This window comes from Exophiala oligosperma (genome assembly GCF_000835515.1).
Source record: "Exophiala oligosperma strain CBS 72588 unplaced genomic scaffold supercont1.1, whole genome shotgun sequence".
Classification (NCBI taxonomy): Eukaryota; Fungi; Ascomycota; class Eurotiomycetes; order Chaetothyriales; family Herpotrichiellaceae; genus Exophiala; species Exophiala oligosperma.
This window is the reverse complement of record NW_015622818.1, coordinates 1,009,962-1,026,636: the sequence shown is the minus strand read 5'-3', so window position 1 is coordinate 1,026,636 and position 16,675 is coordinate 1,009,962. Positions and strand designations below refer to the sequence as shown.

Below are 16,675 nucleotides of genomic sequence, written 5' to 3'. Positions count from 1 at the left end.
TCGCCTATCGAATCGTCTTTGAATACGGAGTATCAAAAGAAGCTTTGAATGGCGGTGCACAAGCTTTGTCAGCTATACTTTGAGCTTTTTACCTCGCTTGGAGATGTTGCTAGTTTCAAAGAGGCTACGGTCGGTGCAGGCACATCGTCCATACAAAGCCCCACGAAGACATTTCCGTCGTCTTGCGAGAAAATGTTGAGGTGACGGATCTACTAGAGATACTTAGCAGGTTGAGCAGGCCATACATGATGGAGGTGTGTGATGATCTGCTTAACAGACGCTCGAGATATGCGTGAGAATCTGACCAGTTCGCACTGGAATTACAGGCCCTGTCAGGTACAGGGTGGAATCATGGGCGCTTCGTAAACGAGCCGAGCTAAACGCAGGAAACCAAAGTGATTAATGGCTGTTCAAGGTGGCGTTTGTTTCCCTCTTGAGATTGAGCTGGATTCCTTGTGGTAGAGGCATTTGATTTGGCGATTGCTACATGAGCCGTTTAGTAATCGTGCATAAGTCAGCCACTGATAAAAATCCTCCAACCATTTCACATGCCACTACACTACCCATCCAAAGGCTTCCTACGAGCTCGTCTCTGCGAGATATGAAGAGGCTAGAACAGCTGGGGCGACGGTGTGTTCTCTGCTACCAAAATGCCAATTTGAAAACAAGGTCTAAGTCATTCGCGTTATCCCCCATAACTTCATCTTGTCGTCCAAGTATCTGCTCAATCCAACAATATCTCTCCAGTGCCCATCATGTCACCTTCAAGTCAGCCGAAGCGAGAACTCCATTTTGTCACCGTGTCGTCCATCAGGTCAGCCTCGAGTACAAGTCCAGATCCAAAGCAACGGAAGTCACTGCGCTCCTTTGTGATGCAAGACTACCTGAGACAGAAGAATGATCCTAATTGGCATTTCGCTCCAGCAAAGGTAGACACCCAAATCAGCTCACATATTTATCGATTCCGCAGCTCCAGGCCAGCATCATCATCATCCCCGGACAGGAAAAGGACGGCCAAAGCGAGGAGGCCACGGGAAGCCCATGCTGCCTCAAGACAACCGAGACGGTTGCTCCCCGCGGGTGCTCAGTCTACACAGACTGGACAATCTAAAGTTCGAGACGTTGTCCAGAGTCCCCGATCACACTCACGTCTTCATGACCTCGACATGCTCGACCCCTTTCAGACGTTATCGATCGATCTTTCCGACCCCGACACGGTGGACCTCCTTCAATACTACCACAGTTCGTTCTGGGCCAACTCCTATGCTTGCAACCCTGAAGGGCGTTGGATCTCAATCGCCCTGATGGATCCAGCCATCATCCACGCCACACTTTGCTTGGTGGCCATCCACAGGAGAGACATCTTCTCGATCAGTCTCTCCAAGGACTATTTCAACCATCGCGGCCTCGCAATGAAAATCGTCGCTGGGCGACTCAATGACCCAGCCCAGGCCGTGAGTGACGCCACCGTTGGCGCCGTTGCTATTCTCTCAAGCTCAGATCATCACTTTGAATGGCCGGACGACGTGCAAGAAACACACGCGGTCGGCTTGGCCGAGTTGGTGGCTTTACGGGGCGGCATCGAGAAGTTGACCTCGAACAGACACGTTCAGCGAGTTACTGGTTGGGCAGACCTCCTACAATGCGCCATGCATGGAACGAAGTTGCGAATGAAGCTTCCGTCAAATCTCGGCAACGCTTCGCCTGTGGACGTCGAGGCCGAACATGACAGGATCTCCACACAACGTGTTCCTGGTCTCGTCTTGTCTGGAATGCACCCTCGTCTCGCCTCCATCCTGGGTCTCCTTCGCCGTCTCGCGGCTTTAAAGGCTGATCTCCTCGACAAGCGCAGTATGGACCTCTGTCAATCCTTTAGCGACTTGCTCTGGAAGCTTGAATACACTATTCTGGAGAAGCAGGACCAGACTGGTCGTGAAGATCCCACAGAGTCCTCCCTGGTCCATGTCGGGCACGAGCTCTGCGACTCTGTGGGGCGTGCGGCACTTATAATGTCGTACTCTCACCTACGAGATTTGGCGGCACCGATACTCTACGACAAACTAAGTGCACGCTTGAGGAGCACGCTGTCCACAGCCACCTCACAGACTTATGCGCGCGGGCTCCTCGTCGACAGTGAACTTGCCGTGCTGCTGTGGGTGTTGAATTTAGGACTGCGAGGCTCGAAGCGAAACCTCGGTGACAAACTTTGGTTTGCAGGGGAGATGGCCAGAGTGTGCTGGAACAACGGTGTTCTCTCGCTGCCTGATTTGCACGAAAGAACCCAGAGTGTCGTGCCACAAGCACAAGAGGCTCTGGACATGACGGAGCGAAATTGGAGAATGGTGGAAAGTCTGATATGGTTAGAGAGCGAGGAAACATGGTGATCGATCATCACCCAGCCAAGTGAGGAATCGATTGGAAGTTCGTTGAGTTTTTGGGGAGGGAATCCCTGGCGATAGGAATCACCCACATCCACCCCTGCATTACGCACAAGGCCAAGAATTAACGACTGAATGATTAGTCTCTCAGTCGTGTGCATGTGGCAAATCAAACATCTACAACGAATGACAATTGGGGGCCACTTCTAGTGATATATACCTGGTAGGTAGCTCTTGTGCGTTTGGATAGTGCAGAGGTAGGGGTGTAGCGTTGAATATCTGTCGCCGAACCCACCACCTACTTAGTAGGTAGATGATGATATGTGACGACTCGTCAATTATACTGTGCGTGCTTGAGGGATGGGCTCCTCCTTGGAATCGCCGCCCAAGACTGTTGTTGGTGGGCCGAGGGTGTATTGTATCCAGGGAGATCCAAAATGTCCACGACCCAGGACCGACCTGGATATTTTTGTCATTCGACCCGACCCAAAGAAAGTCGTCCATAACGTAGCATAACCACTTGATAGTATTCATGATATGATACCTAGGTGATTCTATGCCCGATCCCCCGTCGACGTACATGTGCGGACGTCACATCACATTCACCAAATCACATCCAAAGGCATAATTTTCCAGAAGCCGTACCACCTGCTATCCAATCTTTGGTGGGATGAAACACGGCAACGGCGGGGACGGCGGTGATACCTTCGCCACCTAATTGGGCGAGTTGGGTTCCATCGGCAGAGTACACGTCGACGAATCTGTTTGTAATACGCAGCATCGGTCAGTAAAATCAGTTCGTCTGGAGGGGGGGACCCAAAAAAAGGGGGCAGGAGGGAAAGAAAAAGGACAGCAAACAACTCACCTATTCATATTCCCAACCACCAATTTCTGGATATTATCTTGAGGAAACATTTGCCATCTCGGTTTGAGTATGGTAGTCCATCGACCTCTGTGAAGATGGCACATGGCACATTGGTTAGCATCGGGTCACGTCCCCCCAAGATGAACAAAATCTGAGGATGAAGCTGGGACAAGAACAGAAACCAAAAAGTCGGGGGACTCACGTTTGATTGTTATGCCGTATAACCACCTCAGGCTTCATGACCTCTTCATCGAGCGTGTACCCTGCCTTCCAAGTCTCCATACTCTCCAACGCGGCGGCCTTATTGGGACTCAACCCTTTGACGCCGAAGGAGTGAATCTTGATGGTGTCGTCGTAGCTCGTGGTGGCGACCTGTCCGGCCGAGTTGAAGGCAGCGTGACTCACGCTCAACCTCGACTCGTGCTGCCCGACGAGGACGGGGGACGACTTGGTCATCTTCCGCAGATCCCACAGCCTCATGGACCGGTCCAGGGACGCGGTCGCGACGTAGTGAGGCGCCGAGGGGTTCAGGCTGAACCCACCTATCTTCTTCTCCGACAACCGATACAACTCTGCCTTGGAGGCGTCCTGCCGCGTGTCGTACTTGCCAAACGCGCCGTTGAGGGTCGTAAAGTACAAGACGTTGGGGTCGGTCGCGGCCATGTCGACCCCCGACACGGGCTCGTCGTCCTCCTTGTCCACGGGGCCGTACACCTCGACGGCGACGGCCTTTGTCAGGTCCGTCGCGCGGATCGACGAGTCGTACGACGCCGTGTATATCGTCTCGGGTTTGCTGGGGTGGGTGTGCATGGCCGAGATGGTTCGGGTGTGAGGTTTGATTTGGGTGATTTCTGGATCTGGATCATCGTAGTCGTCGTCATCGTCGTCATCCTCACCACCTTCTGTCTTCACATTCGTCGTGTTGGGAGTCTGCGACGCGTCGACGATCCCTAATGTCCCGAGCTTGTCACCTGCAAATACAATCGGTTTTGTTGCAGCCGGGTGGAAACTCATAGTGTATATCCTCTCCGGGGTGATCTTGATCCGGTTCGGCTCCCATTGATCCCACACCTCGAGACCACTCATGCGCTCCCGTAGCGCCTTCAAGTCCTTGTCGCCCGTTTCGCGGATGTCGTCCTCGTCGAAGGTGCGCTCGTAGGGCTTCGCGACGCCCTTGAGGAGCACGTCCGTCCCGATTAACAGGCTCGAACCGAAGCTCAAATCGCCCGTGACGCGCTGTCGACGCTGCCGCTCCTCCTCTTTCGCCTTCTCGTACGCTTCCTCGGCCTTTTGCTTGACCACCTCGCTGTCCGCCTGGAGTCCCGCGAGTCTCGACGACACACGGCGAGGGGTGACGTCCTCCTTCTTCACCCTCTTCGAGGGTGGCTCTTTTCGTTTCGCCGGCCGTTTCTGGCCATGGAGGGTACTGGGCGCCGGCTTGGAGTATAACCCTGCCTGTTGCGCCTCCTGGGTCAATTTGCGAAGGAGGGCGTCCCGTTCGGCGATGTTGGCAAGCCGTTGCTTTTCGAACTCGGACGGTTCAGCGACCGGTTGAGCACCGCGAGCCATGTCGAGCTTGTGAATTGATACGACGCAGAGGAAAAGGGTATCTCAAGATCAACTGCGATCCAGCACTCGACAATGCGACCACGAATAAAATAACTGATGACGTGATGACCACTAACTACATCTTTGTCCAGAGAAGAGACACGAGATGGACGCGAGAAAACGCGATGCGCGTATAGTGAGATTGGCCGCTTACTTAATCTTTCGTACTCGTATATCATTAACTGCCCGCTCTGGGTTTCTCCTTCAAAGCTCCATGTCATGATCGACGTCGAACCCATCAGCCATGCTCTCGAAAGGTGCATCCATCATGTCGACTTCTATTTCTCCACGAGCTTGGTGGTCTGCCTCTCTCGCTTTCTGGCTGACTCCACCGGCAACCTGCTCTAACCTTCTCAGCTCTACTTCAGCCCTTCGGCCGGCCTCTTCTAGGGCCCCCAGGATCGACCCTAGAAGTTCGTCGAGTTTCAAATCCCTCAGCACCATTTCGTACCTTTTCACTTTGGCCTTGTCCCAGGTCTCTTCGACACGTTCTTGACCAGCAAAAGAGTCCAGGGGTCGATGGTCGACGTCTTTCCACTTGTTTCGAAATTCTTTGGCCACCCCAATGTAGGCGCGAGTGTCGCCGGTGCCGAGAATGTCGTGCAAGGGGTTGGAAGGATGGTCGAGGGCCGCTAAGACATTAGCGTGGAAGCGATGTGATGCACCGTGAAAACTCCGCGAGTCGCCGATGATAGAGGAACCCGGTGGTTGATTCTCCGATTGCCTGTGGCTGCTGTTGTCTTGTTCTTGATGATGATCTGGCATCGATGATGCTGTTATCACGATACCCCAGATACTGAACAGGTGGATCAACCCCCTTTCGAGGAGGCTGTAAAACTCAAAGAAGTCGAACTTGAATTGTCGCTCCGCCTCTATCGGATCGATTATCATGTCGTAGTTTCCCAACGACGCTCTAGGCCCGGATGGAGGATCGTGCTCAGTTCTCATTCCAGGGTGACCATGGTCAGCGTTTGTAGTATAATGATGATGATGTTGTTGTGACTGCTGATATTCCTGCGCCAGGTTCAAGGCTCGGTGCGACCAATGCGTCAGACTGTTGGCTTTCCACGCGAGTCGTCGGAAAAGTCGACGGAAGCGTTGAAATTCCGTGTCTCGGGTAAGGTAGATCCTTTGCGCCGAACTCAAAGGTCGGACCGGCGAGGAAGATATGGATGGGTGTGCAGATGCATTGCTCGGTATATGATGGGTAGAAAGAACGCTACGACTATTTGACCCCGGCGTACCTGTGGCGTGTCGCTTCTGCGGAGACCGACTGCGAGGTGGGCTGCTTTGATGATACTGTCGCTCACGTCGCACCTCGGGACTTGCCCACCGGGAAGCGGTCAAATCTGATGACTGCATCATCAATGAAGTCGAATGTGATATACTGGTAATTGTGTGTTGCGTGTTGATAAATCTCTGGATAGAGCCACTTGGCTCTTTCAAAGCCGTCTGCTTATGAATTCCGGTCCATTTGTGTCTGAAGATGGAGAAGGCTTCAATGTGTGATGCAGCGGTGAAAGTTGAATATCTACAGCAAGTGCAATTGTTTCACGAAGCGCTTGCCTGCGATTTTCACTTACTATCTGATACACATCGGATCATGAAAATGTCCTGATCACAATGACAGAACGTCAGGCTGAGGTACTTCTTGGGTGAGGTTGTTAGGTTGAACTCTTGTATCGAGATGCCGCAGCTTCTGTTGTCGTTGACAGCGAGGCTGGGAATCCATACGAAAATACTAGTGTCAGCCTTGCGACTCCGTATTTTCAGCCTTGTTCTGGGAGATAGGTAATAAGCACACCTACCTCTGGATTACGAACAAGGCTACTCCGTACCTACCAGATATATCACCAAAGTACTCCCAATTGTCATTCCTTGGTATCAATATAAGTTAAATGATAACCGACAAGTAATCAGTACATCAAGAGACATTCCCAAGGATAGTGAGAATGACGAGCACCGAGATATTGATAAGCATAAGGTAGTCAGTCTCGTGCGTAATGCAGAGGTGGGTGTGCGTAATAGCTATTGCTCTTGTTCTGAGGTTCTCTACTTCATATTCTGCACTTCATGCTCGTTCAGCAGATCAAATCCTCACCTTCCGTACAACTCTACCAAGTCTCACATTTCTACTAAATTGAACGATTAGGGGCGACAGAATCGTCCGACCCTGAAGAGGGCATGCTGAGGTTGGCTGGGGCCTGGAGGGACGGTGACAGTAACAACGAGCTCGTATGCTGGCAGCGGAAGGAACAAGTTCATCGCCTGAAGGATACAATCCTATTATTATCGCATAGGGACATCGTGCGCTACACAAACGACGCCTCTCTTGATAAACGTTACCAAGCCCATTTCAACTCGAAGTCATCAACATCTGGAAAGTTCTCTTGTACATATCTTCATACACCCTCTCCTCATCTTGGTCAGAATAATCCCCATCGTTAATGTGTGTGTGACTAGTCATCACCTGTACCGTCCCTGTTTCCTCGTCCTCCAGGGCGGCCGGCTCTTCCAGTGATATCCTGCCAAGTAGCTCCAAACCTACGGCCTGTACTGGCGAGAAGACCCTCTTCTTCCTCCTCAAGCTCGTCTTCCTCCGCTTCTGGATCAGACAATTTCGGTGTGCGGAAGAGCAGAACTACAAATCCGAGAAGGAAAATGCCTAAAAAGACAAATTGGGCCCAAAAGTCGACGACACCGAAGAAGGGGAAATTCACAGTAACTCGGTTCAGAAACGTAGACACCACCGAAGGTGTACAGACATTTCTTGCAGCCGGGTTGTCGCTGATCTCAGTGCAGGGTATAATGTGTTGAGGGTGGTCCGAACAGTCGGGCTGTTCACCTGGATGTTTCGGCGGATGATCGCAAAATGTTTGCGGCCCGAAGGTGGCGTACTGTGGAGCCACCATCATGGCAATGGAGTAGTTGATGGCCAGGGTCATGAGGGTGAGCATAACAGTCGCAATGAGCAGAGCTTGAGGAGATGTGTGTGCCTTCCGGATTCTAAAAATCGTGATCCAGAGCACTCGAATACCAATTGTAGCGATGCCGATGATACTCGCACTGAAGAAGAGCATCACTAGCAAGAGGAAGATGATATAGTCAATCGGGAAAACCTCGGACGACTTGACCAGGATCCAATTGATCGGCTGGAAGATGTTGATATGAGCCAGGAGGTAGCCACAATGCCTCTTACAGATCGAGTTTTTAGCTTTGTCGATGCCGGTAATGAGCATACTGGCAAAAATGAGGAGAACGATAATGACAAGAATGATGCCGAGAATGAGCTTGATGGGTCGAAAGATGGCCTCAATTTTGATCCAAATCTTCCAGAAGATGTTCTGGTCCTCGCCCGAAGCCTCTGCTGCCAGCCTTTGGTGGCGGCGCAATGTGCGTTCTTCGCGAACCAAAGCATCTAACTCTCGTTGATCTTTGGATGACAAACCGTCCGGGTTGCCATGAGCACGACCTTCGAGCTGCCTCTGTCGTTCAAGGTTACTTTCCAATTGTGAGGAGGTTGTTTCGCTCAATGCTGGTGCAGAGATGGCCGGAGCTGACTTGATCAAGGTGAGTGGCAAAAGAGCCAGGCCGGCTGCAGTGTAGAAGCAGTACATGAGGACGCCAATTGTAATGAGGAGGCCAAGTGCAAAGGTCAGGGCCCGTTCTCCATGGTTTTCCGATAACAGATGTTTGAAGAAGTCTAGATCAAAATGCGCGCCTTCCCTATGACGAGCAACTGGAACGAAGAAGCCGACCAAGAATAAGGCGACGCAAAGGAAGATGAAGATCAAGGTGTATTTAAATGCAGCCCAGAACCTGGACACAAATGTCTGTGATCCCTCCTCTTGCGCAACTTCGTCATATTCTTCGTACCAGAAGTAGGTGAACGGCACTACAAGCAGACAGAGCAAGGCGTCCAAAGAGTAGAGAAGGTAATACACAATGCGCAGTGTGTATGTGATGTTGTCAATCTTGCCTTGGTTCGCCCAATCTTTTCGTCTGCCTAGTTTGGAACTTGTCGTACTTGAGACCAAAGCAACATCGACCGGTAGGAGGAGCACAGTCGCCAGCAGACAGGTGATGGTGAAGATGCAGACTATCGTAACAAGGAGGGATCTTTCGCGATGGGCCTGGTAGAGATAGACGAATAGACAGGCAATTGACAGCAAAATGGCCACTGCAATAGCATAGACAACCCAGATCAATGTAATCTGGACGTAGCCTGCGCTGGCCATAGCCGAAAGGCCAGGCTCAACTCCCAGCATGATGAGTGTTCAAAGCAGTCAACGCGGATGAGAGTTTCGGATTAATCGTTCCAAGACTTGTAAAGATGTCGACATTAAAACAGGGCTCGTTCCGGTAGTGCGAAGAATTGAGAATATGGATGGCGCGAGTAATGGAGGAGGAGGTGTGAATCAAGGCGCATGACTTCGAATCCCAGTCGCCATGATCTTCGGTATTGCAGGTTGCCGGCGTCATCGTCATTCTGCAGCAAAAGTCGCGTCACTCGTGTTCGTGTTCGCATTCGTATCCGGGTCGGAAAGCATAGTATCACGTGTATGCCAAGACATGGACATCGAATCGACCTCAGCTTTCAATCTCGAGGGCGAGCAGACTACTACAAGTATTCATTTTGTGCTTGACCAACATCCCTTCTCCAACTAGGACCGACAGCCTCTTCTACCTAGTTGCACCGGTCGCAGCGCTCGCCATGGATCTTGTTCGCACACTGCATACGATCTAGCCCTGCTGATGTACCTGGATCATCACAAGTGAAAACGCTATCCAAAACACCAACAGCACACCCGAGATGCAGTGTTATACCGAGCTGCTCCCGCCTTCGGGTGTCACTCACTCCCTGTCGACCTCCTTCACTTCTGCAGAGGCGGAAAATCTTATTGTAGCTCGCACATCACTACTTCAGATATACCAGTACAAGCAATTCGAACATGACACCAAGCTGATTCTGGTGGCCGAATACAACCTTGCTGGAACAGTGACTTCTCTTGGTAAAGTGAGAATTCCAGACTCGAAAAGCGGTGGAGATGCTGTTCTAGTGGCTTTTCTAGATGCTAAATTGAGTCTGGTCGAATGGGACCCAACACTGCATAGCATATCTACCTTGTCAATTCATTACTATGAGCAGCATGCTACTCAGTCAGCGCCATGGCAGCCCGATCTCGCTGATTGTGTCAGTCGCTTGTCGATTGATCCTTCCAGTAGATGTGCCGCATACAATTTTGGTGTCAGTAATCTGGCCATTATTCCCTTCCATCAAACCGGCGACGACTTAGCCATGGATGATTTTGATGAGCTTGACGCCGAGGATAAACCGCGTCATTCACCAACAAAACCCCCCGACGACACTACAACGAATGATCATGCCACCCCTTACAGCCCTTCGTTTGTCCTGCCTCTCACAATGCTGGATCCTGGCTTGTTTCATCCTGTCGATATCGCTTTCCTTCACGAGTACCGCGATCCAACCATCGGCATAGTCTATTCGACCATGGCTCGCTCCTCCAACATGAGCGCGGAAAGACGCGACGTAACAATATATGCGGTATATGCACTCGACCTGGAGCAAAAGGCCTCGACAACCCTCCAATCGGTCCAAAAGTTACCTGATGACATCTACCGCATCCTAGCTCTTCCACTTCCGGTCGGCGGTGCTCTTCTCGTTGGCGGCAACGAATTGATCCATGTGGATCAGGGTGGTAAGGCCAGCGCTGTTGCTGTCAACGAATTTGCCAAGGATGCGTCCTCATTCCCAATGACCGACCATTCAGAGTACAGACTGAAACTAGAGGGATGTCGCATTGAGCATCTAGGCAACTCTGCTGGGGATATGTTGATCATTTTATCTACAGGTGACCTAGTTCTGCTCAATTTCAGAATGGACGGTCGTTCGGTGACTGGAATATCCCTTCGCCGGATAGCTGAAGGACAGATGCAAAGTCTCCAACTCAGTGCTGCCTCATGTACCGCAAATCTGGGATCAAGCTGCTTGTTCATCGGCGGCGAAGACTGTGACTCGGTGGTTGTCAGCCTTGCCAGAAAGTCAGGGCAATTGAAGAGGGTCCAATCCAGAGTAAAATCGGAAACAGATGGCTTTGAGCCGGATGGAAACGAAGACGATCTAGAAGATGAGGATGATCTCTATGGAGAGATTTATTCGGGGACAAATGGACACAGCTCGGCAGATGCAAGTGGCCAAAACCTACGGGTTATGGACCGTCTTCTCTGCATAGCACCCGTCAACAGTTTTGCGCTTGGAAACTCTAAAAAGCGCAAACGAGAAGACACGGATGCAGCTAAAGGATACCAAAGTCATGAACAGGAACTTGCAGTGGCGTACGGAAGGGGGCACGCCGGCGGCATTGCCTTTTTATCCAGACAGCTCGAACTCAAGGTGACGAAACGATTCAAGTTTGAAGGTGCCAATGGTCTGTGGTGCTTAGGGACAAAACACGCCCAGTCCGAAAGTGACCAAACACTAGACGATCTTCTCATAGTCTCGCAATATACCAGCGAAGGCGTCGGACTTTCCTCACTTTGTCGACTTAGCGAGGGGAATCTAGAGCCTGTTCCAGACTCCGAATTCGATCAGATGGCCGGTCCGACTGTCTCAATTTCACAGCTCAAGAATTCGGGCCACACGATTCAAGTACTGCCCACCGAGATACGTGTCTATGATTCCAAGTTTGCACTTTCGCAGATCTTCCCAATTGTGGACGAGGACGATGGCCAGCTCTCCAAAGCAGTCAAGACCACCTTTGCAGAACCATATCTTGCGGTCATTAGAGATGATCGAGTGATGACGCTGCTCAAGGCAGACAAAGCTGGTGAATTGGACGAAGTCGAGTTGCCAGACATCTTACAGGACAAGGCAATATTATCTGCGTCCCTGTATCAAGATCATCGCGACTTTTTCCAGACCTCAAGATTCTATGACGACGCAGGTTTGTCTGGTCCCATATTGTGCGTCCTGACAACAGATGGTCATTTCTGCCTGCTATCATTACCCAACATTGGTCTCCGAGTTTTCCAGTGCGAGAGCTTGCCGTTCCTCCCTACATACCTCATGCAAGATTTGCAGATTCCCAAGCACTGGCGCAACAAGGATGATATTGGTGAAGTATTGCTGGCAGATCTTGGAGACGAGATAGATCGTCGACCTTTCCTGGCCGTGCGAAACTTGACAGGAGATGTTATTCTGTACGAGCCATTTGCAATTCCAAACATTTCTGGGAGCTTCAAGTTCAGAAAGGTGGCTACCAAGGCGGCAGAAAATCTTGACGACCAGGCAGAGGAAGAAGGGGAAGAATCCTCTCTAGGCCCAATGCAAGTCGTCTCGAACGTGGGAGGCCGCCCTGCGATATTCGTGCCGGGCGCTCACCCCTGGCTGGTGTTGAGGGAAGCTTCAACAATGCCTCGTATCTACGAGTTGAAGCTTCCCGGGACCAACTCGATAGTCGGAGCACATACACTCCTGTGCCCGCACGGTTTGGCCTTTTTAGACGGACGCCAGCAGGTCTGTTTCGGCCAACTACCAAACTCAGCCATGATCGGCCAATCAGACTGGTCTATCAACAGAGTCCCCTTCAGGCAAGACATCAGTTCCGTCGCATATTTCGAATCCACGGACTCTTATGTCCTCGCTATGAATTACGGGATTGATTTCCAACTCCCTCAAGACGACGAATGGCATCCAGAATGGCAAGCCGAAACCACGACTTTCCTCCCATCCTCCATCCAGAGCACTCTCAAGCTGGTCAGCGGAGAGAGTCACTCGGTTATCAGCCAGTATCACTTCGACGCATTCGAAAGGGTGCTCTGCGTCAAAACGATGAATCTCGAAGTTTCGGAAGAGACGCACGAGCGTAAAGAATTGGTCGTCGTCGGCACGGCCATCGTTAAGGGCGAAAATCTGACGACACGAGGAAACATCTACTTCTTCGACGTGGTCGACGTGGTGCCCGAACCTGGCGTGGCGGAAAGCAACCTGAAACTCAAACTGATCACGAAAGAAGACGTGCGCGGAGCGGTCAGCGCGATATGCGACATCGGTTCGCAAGGGTTCTTGCTGGCGGCGCAGGGGCAGAAATGCATGGTACGAGGACTCAAGGAAGACATGTCGGTTCTCCCGGTCGCGTTTCTCGACATGCGGTACTACGTCCACGTCGCGAAGGAATTGCGAGGGACAGGGTTGTGTATCTTGGGAGACGCGTTTTCTGGGTTATGGCTGACGGGGTATTCCGAGGAACCGTACAAGCTACAGGTCATCGGGCGCGATTTGGAGAACCCGCCTGTCCTGGCGGCTGAGTTCCTACCCGACGGCAAACAGCTCTTCATCGTGTCGGCCGATGGCGACGGCACGTTGCGCGTCTTGCAGTACGACCCCGAGAACCCCAAGGCCGAGCGTGGGACAAAGTTGCTCTTGCGAAGCACGTTCAACGCCGGCACGCTGCCCACACAAATGTCGCTGCTTCCTCCTCAGTCGAAGAAGAGTGTTGGTGGTGGTGGCGGCGGCGACTCGGACATGGACGTCGATGGCCCCGGCGGCGCCGGAGAGATGGCGACGAGCCTCAGTCGGATCCTCGTGGCAACGCAGTCGGGCTCATTGTGCATGGTCACCCCGCTTCCAGAGTCGGCGTACCGACGCCTGTCGACCCTCCAAAACACGTTGCTCACGACTCTGGACTTTCAGCCGTGCAGCTTGAACCCACGCGCGTACCGACAGGTCGAGACCGACGGGATCGGAGGCAGGGGAATCATCGACGGCAACCTGGTCAAGAGGTGGTGGGAGACGAGCACGCAGCAAAGGGTGGCCAGCGCGGATAAAGCTGGAGGGAGTGTGTGGGAGGTTCGTGCGGATATGGAACTCATCAGCGGTGGTGATTTGGGATTTTAAAAAGACCTTAAACCCCTGAAAAAGAAGGCCCCTCAGGATCCCCATCCCGCGAATTCTGTACTTCCGGCAGGAAGAGTAAACTATTTGATTGTGATCGTTTTGAAGTTGTTCGTCATTGATTCCAAAAAAATAAGAAACTTTTGGCCTGGGTGTTTACTTAGAACCCTTGGAGTGCGTACGAGTACTAAACCTATTTGTCCTTGTCCGTAGCCTTGGTGTTTTGGGACAGAGTATGGAGTATATAGATCCACCCAACATGACACGCAACCTTCAGACCTTGTTACTCTCGAGCTCCCTTTGTCCCTTGTGTAACCTAAACGTGGCATTGCAGGTCAGTCAGTCAATGCTTATGCCCACCATCATCAATGTCGATCAGGCACCAGTAAGGGATTGCAGGGGGTTGGCAGGTTGGGGGGTTGTATATTGCTCACGAAAGTACCTCGACATTCTCTTCTCCCTCGATCGTAACAGTACGAATTTTGGTCTTTTTGTAGGCATTGAACCATGACCCCTTGAAGAGAGTGTCGATCTCTTCCATGCTGAGGCCCGACAGCTCGGGGACCGCGAGGTACACGTAACCGAGGGATACGCCGCACCAGGCCGCAAAGAAGATGAAGGCTCCCCAATTGTTGGTGTTTTGGAGCAACGAAGGAGTGCCGTAAGTCATGGCGTAGATGAACAACCAGTGGAAACACTGAGACATGGCACCTCCGAATGAACGGATCCTGTTGGGCCAAAGTTCTCCACCAAAGACGTATGGTAGGGCGAAGAGACCTGTGTAGTTGGTGGTCAAAACGTCAGATCTAGAACGTCCAAGGGTACAGAGTAGTGTAGGAAAAGAACTGCCGTGGACACAAAAATCCCCAACTTACCAACAGCATAACCAAAGGCATGGATAAAGATGAGTCCAATTGCGGCACGGGATGAAGCAGCCGATGCATCGCCTTCTTGCTTATACTTGATGTAGACACCTGACAACAAATCTGATCAGTATTTTATGAAACACATAATACAATGTTGGAAGTGTGTGGGTGTGATGGTGTGAGGACGTGTCGTGAATCGACGATAGAACTTTAGAACTCACCAAGATAAATATCCGAGATACCCTGAAAGAGGATACCCACAAAGAGCGACTTGCGTCTCCCCAACGCATCGATGAAGAAGAATGATGCGATGATGGCAAACACGAGTTTGGAAACCGCGTACATGCCGCTCAAGAAGATGTTGCGGGTTGTACCTCCTCCCACGCCCATCAACGTCAGGATTGGTATGAAATACGACGTGACCGAGTTGGCGCCCGACAGTTGCGCGAGTCCGTACGACACGAGGGTCTGCTGGACCCGACGGAGGTTGGAAGGAACGGTAAAAGTCTCCTTGAGAATGCTGACGATACCCTTGTGGTGGTCGTCTCCGTACTGTTCCCTAGCGAGCTGCATGGAGGTTTGGATCTCACTCATCTCTCTCAACACCCTGGGGTGATCCGCCGGTAGACCTCGAAGTCGAGATAGTGTCTTTGCCCCTTCGTCATGCCGATCCACCAGCATCAGCCACCTCGGCGACTCGCACATGAAGAAGAAGCTGGCGCCGACACACAGCCACATGAAGACGCAAGGACTGAAGAAGACGACTTGGAACTGAAGTCTGCCCGGAGGAATGTGTTCGAAAACTCCAAGCACGCAGAAGTTCGCGGACACCAACTGAATACGCACTATCCGTCAGCAAAGACTCATGCCCCTGGTTCGTCAAAGACAATACTGACCGCGAATCCCATGGCGACCGTGAACCATGATGCGAGAAGACCACGTATCTCAGCTGGGGCGATCTCCACGAGACTCATTGGCCCAGTCACCGTCAGACCCCCCATCCCCAAGCCGGTGATTATTCGAGCCGCATATAGCCCAGCTAATCCCGGAGCGAGAGTGGCGACGATCTGACCCAGTGTCCACACCGCGATGTACAGTCTATATGACCACCGTCGGCCGATTCGGTCGTTGACGAAGAAGGACAGCAAGGCGCCGCTGGCCATTCCAATGTAGACGATCGAGACAAAGTTCTTGATGGCCTGAGCGTCGGTACCCGAGCTGATTCCAAAGTGTCGTTGGAAACCCGGAAGCGAGGCCATGGTCGCGGATGAGCCTTGGTCCCATGCTTTGAACAAAAAGGTTAGCAGGGTGTTTGACAGAATAAGTGGGCGAGGAGCGAACAAACTTGTAGGGATTGCAGACGAAGCATACAGCAGCGCAGAGAGTATCAAGTTGCGGTTGAAGATGACCTCGCGAGGCGCGGCTTTGATTCTCCTGCCATATGTCGCCAGTGGAGACCGTAAGAATGCTTCCTTGAGACCCATCTTCTCCGGAAGACGACGTGATGACCTGCAGGTGGATGGGGCGTAGGGCAAGGACTTGCTAGAATGGTTCCGCGAAGAAATGACTCAAAGGGCGCAAGAGTTGCGTGATCTTTGTGACACAGACGACCCAGTCCTTCGCCGCCATATTTATTTCCAAAGCACGAAATGGTGTCCCAACGATTGATACCGAGTGGTAACGAGGAGGTTGTTCGGGCTTCCGAACAATTGGTAGCGGAAGAGTCGAAGTGCCCGGAAGGCCGAGGGCAAAGGCGGATCGACGGACCAATGAAAGTGTCTTCTTGAATCTGAAGTTTATCAGAAACGTCTTCCAGACATGGAACTAGACTGTTCTTCATCGACGACCGAAGGTCTTTTGCAGTATTGGGGAGATGCGTGTCATCTGCCTGAGGCTAACGACGCATACCACCGGAAATACCACTGCGAAGGCCAAGAACTAGCATGGAGACCTTGTCGTTGTATCTCGGGAATTCCGAGCATTCTTGAATGTAGTGAGAGTCAATATTTGTAGACGAAGCCAATCAAAGACCGTACAGTGCCAT

General features: G+C 51.8%; 5 protein-coding genes across 5 annotated transcripts; 2 read left to right on the top strand and 3 right to left on the bottom strand.

Annotated features, from left to right (window-relative positions):
• Window positions 1–755: 755 nt before the first annotated feature.
• PV06_00357 (uncharacterized protein) lies at window positions 756–2,384 on the top strand (the record flags this gene model as incomplete). The annotated part of the gene is made up of 1 exon (XM_016400851.1): window positions 756–2,384. One exon carries the CDS (start codon window positions 756–758, stop codon window positions 2,382–2,384), a length of 1,629 nt encoding a protein of 542 aa, XP_016267904.1.
• A 483-nt stretch (window positions 2,385–2,867) lies between these two features.
• On the bottom strand, window positions 2,868–4,812 carry PV06_00356 (uncharacterized protein; the record flags this gene model as incomplete). Its single annotated transcript, XM_016400850.1, has 3 exons — window positions 2,868–3,139; window positions 3,244–3,330; window positions 3,446–4,812. The coding sequence occupies 3 exons, from the start codon at window positions 4,810–4,812 to the stop codon at window positions 2,989–2,991; spliced, it is 1,605 nt and encodes a 534-aa protein (XP_016267903.1). The 3' UTR covers window positions 2,868–2,988.
• A 2,116-nt stretch (window positions 4,813–6,928) lies between these two features.
• PV06_00355 (uncharacterized protein) lies at window positions 6,929–9,295 on the bottom strand. The gene has a single exon (XM_016400849.1). The coding sequence runs from the start codon at window positions 9,117–9,119 to the stop codon at window positions 7,311–7,313; it is 1,809 nt and encodes a 602-aa protein (XP_016267902.1). The 5' UTR covers window positions 9,120–9,295; the 3' UTR covers window positions 6,929–7,310.
• A 205-nt stretch (window positions 9,296–9,500) lies between these two features.
• PV06_00354 (uncharacterized protein) lies at window positions 9,501–13,934 on the top strand. The gene has a single exon (XM_016400848.1). It carries the CDS (start codon window positions 9,665–9,667, stop codon window positions 13,766–13,768), a length of 4,104 nt encoding a protein of 1,367 aa, XP_016267901.1. The 5' UTR covers window positions 9,501–9,664; the 3' UTR covers window positions 13,769–13,934.
• Window positions 13,876–16,229, bottom strand: PV06_00353 (uncharacterized protein). The gene is made up of 6 exons (XM_016400847.1): window positions 15,977–16,229; window positions 15,528–15,916; window positions 14,853–15,465; window positions 14,641–14,739; window positions 14,200–14,542; window positions 13,876–14,081 (listed from the first exon to the last, which is right to left on the bottom strand). The coding sequence occupies exons 1-6, from the start codon at window positions 16,113–16,115 to the stop codon at window positions 14,039–14,041; spliced, it is 1,626 nt and encodes a 541-aa protein (XP_016267900.1). The 5' UTR covers window positions 16,116–16,229; the 3' UTR covers window positions 13,876–14,038.
• Window positions 16,230–16,675: the final 446 nt, after the last annotated feature.

Excerpts from the sequence above, each read along its gene's own strand:
- PV06_00355 (XM_016400849.1), bottom strand. The coding sequence starts at position 9,119 with ATGCTGGGAGTTGAGCCTGGCCTTTCGGCTATGGCCAGCGCAGGCTAC.
- PV06_00354 (XM_016400848.1), top strand. The coding sequence starts at position 9,665 with ATGCAGTGTTATACCGAGCTGCTCCCGCCTTCGGGTGTCACTCACTCC.
- PV06_00353 (XM_016400847.1), bottom strand. The coding sequence starts at position 16,115 with ATGGGTCTCAAGGAAGCATTCTTACGGTCTCCACTGGCGACATATGGC. Across the intron at positions 15,917-15,976 it reads TTCGTCTGCAATCCCTACAA|CATGGGACCAAGGCTCATCC; the intron begins GTTTGTTCGCTC and ends TTTTGTTCAAAG. Across the intron at positions 14,082-14,199 it reads GAGAATGTCGAGGTACTTTC|GTTACACAAGGGACAAAGGG; the intron begins GTGAGCAATATA and ends TGCCACGTTTAG.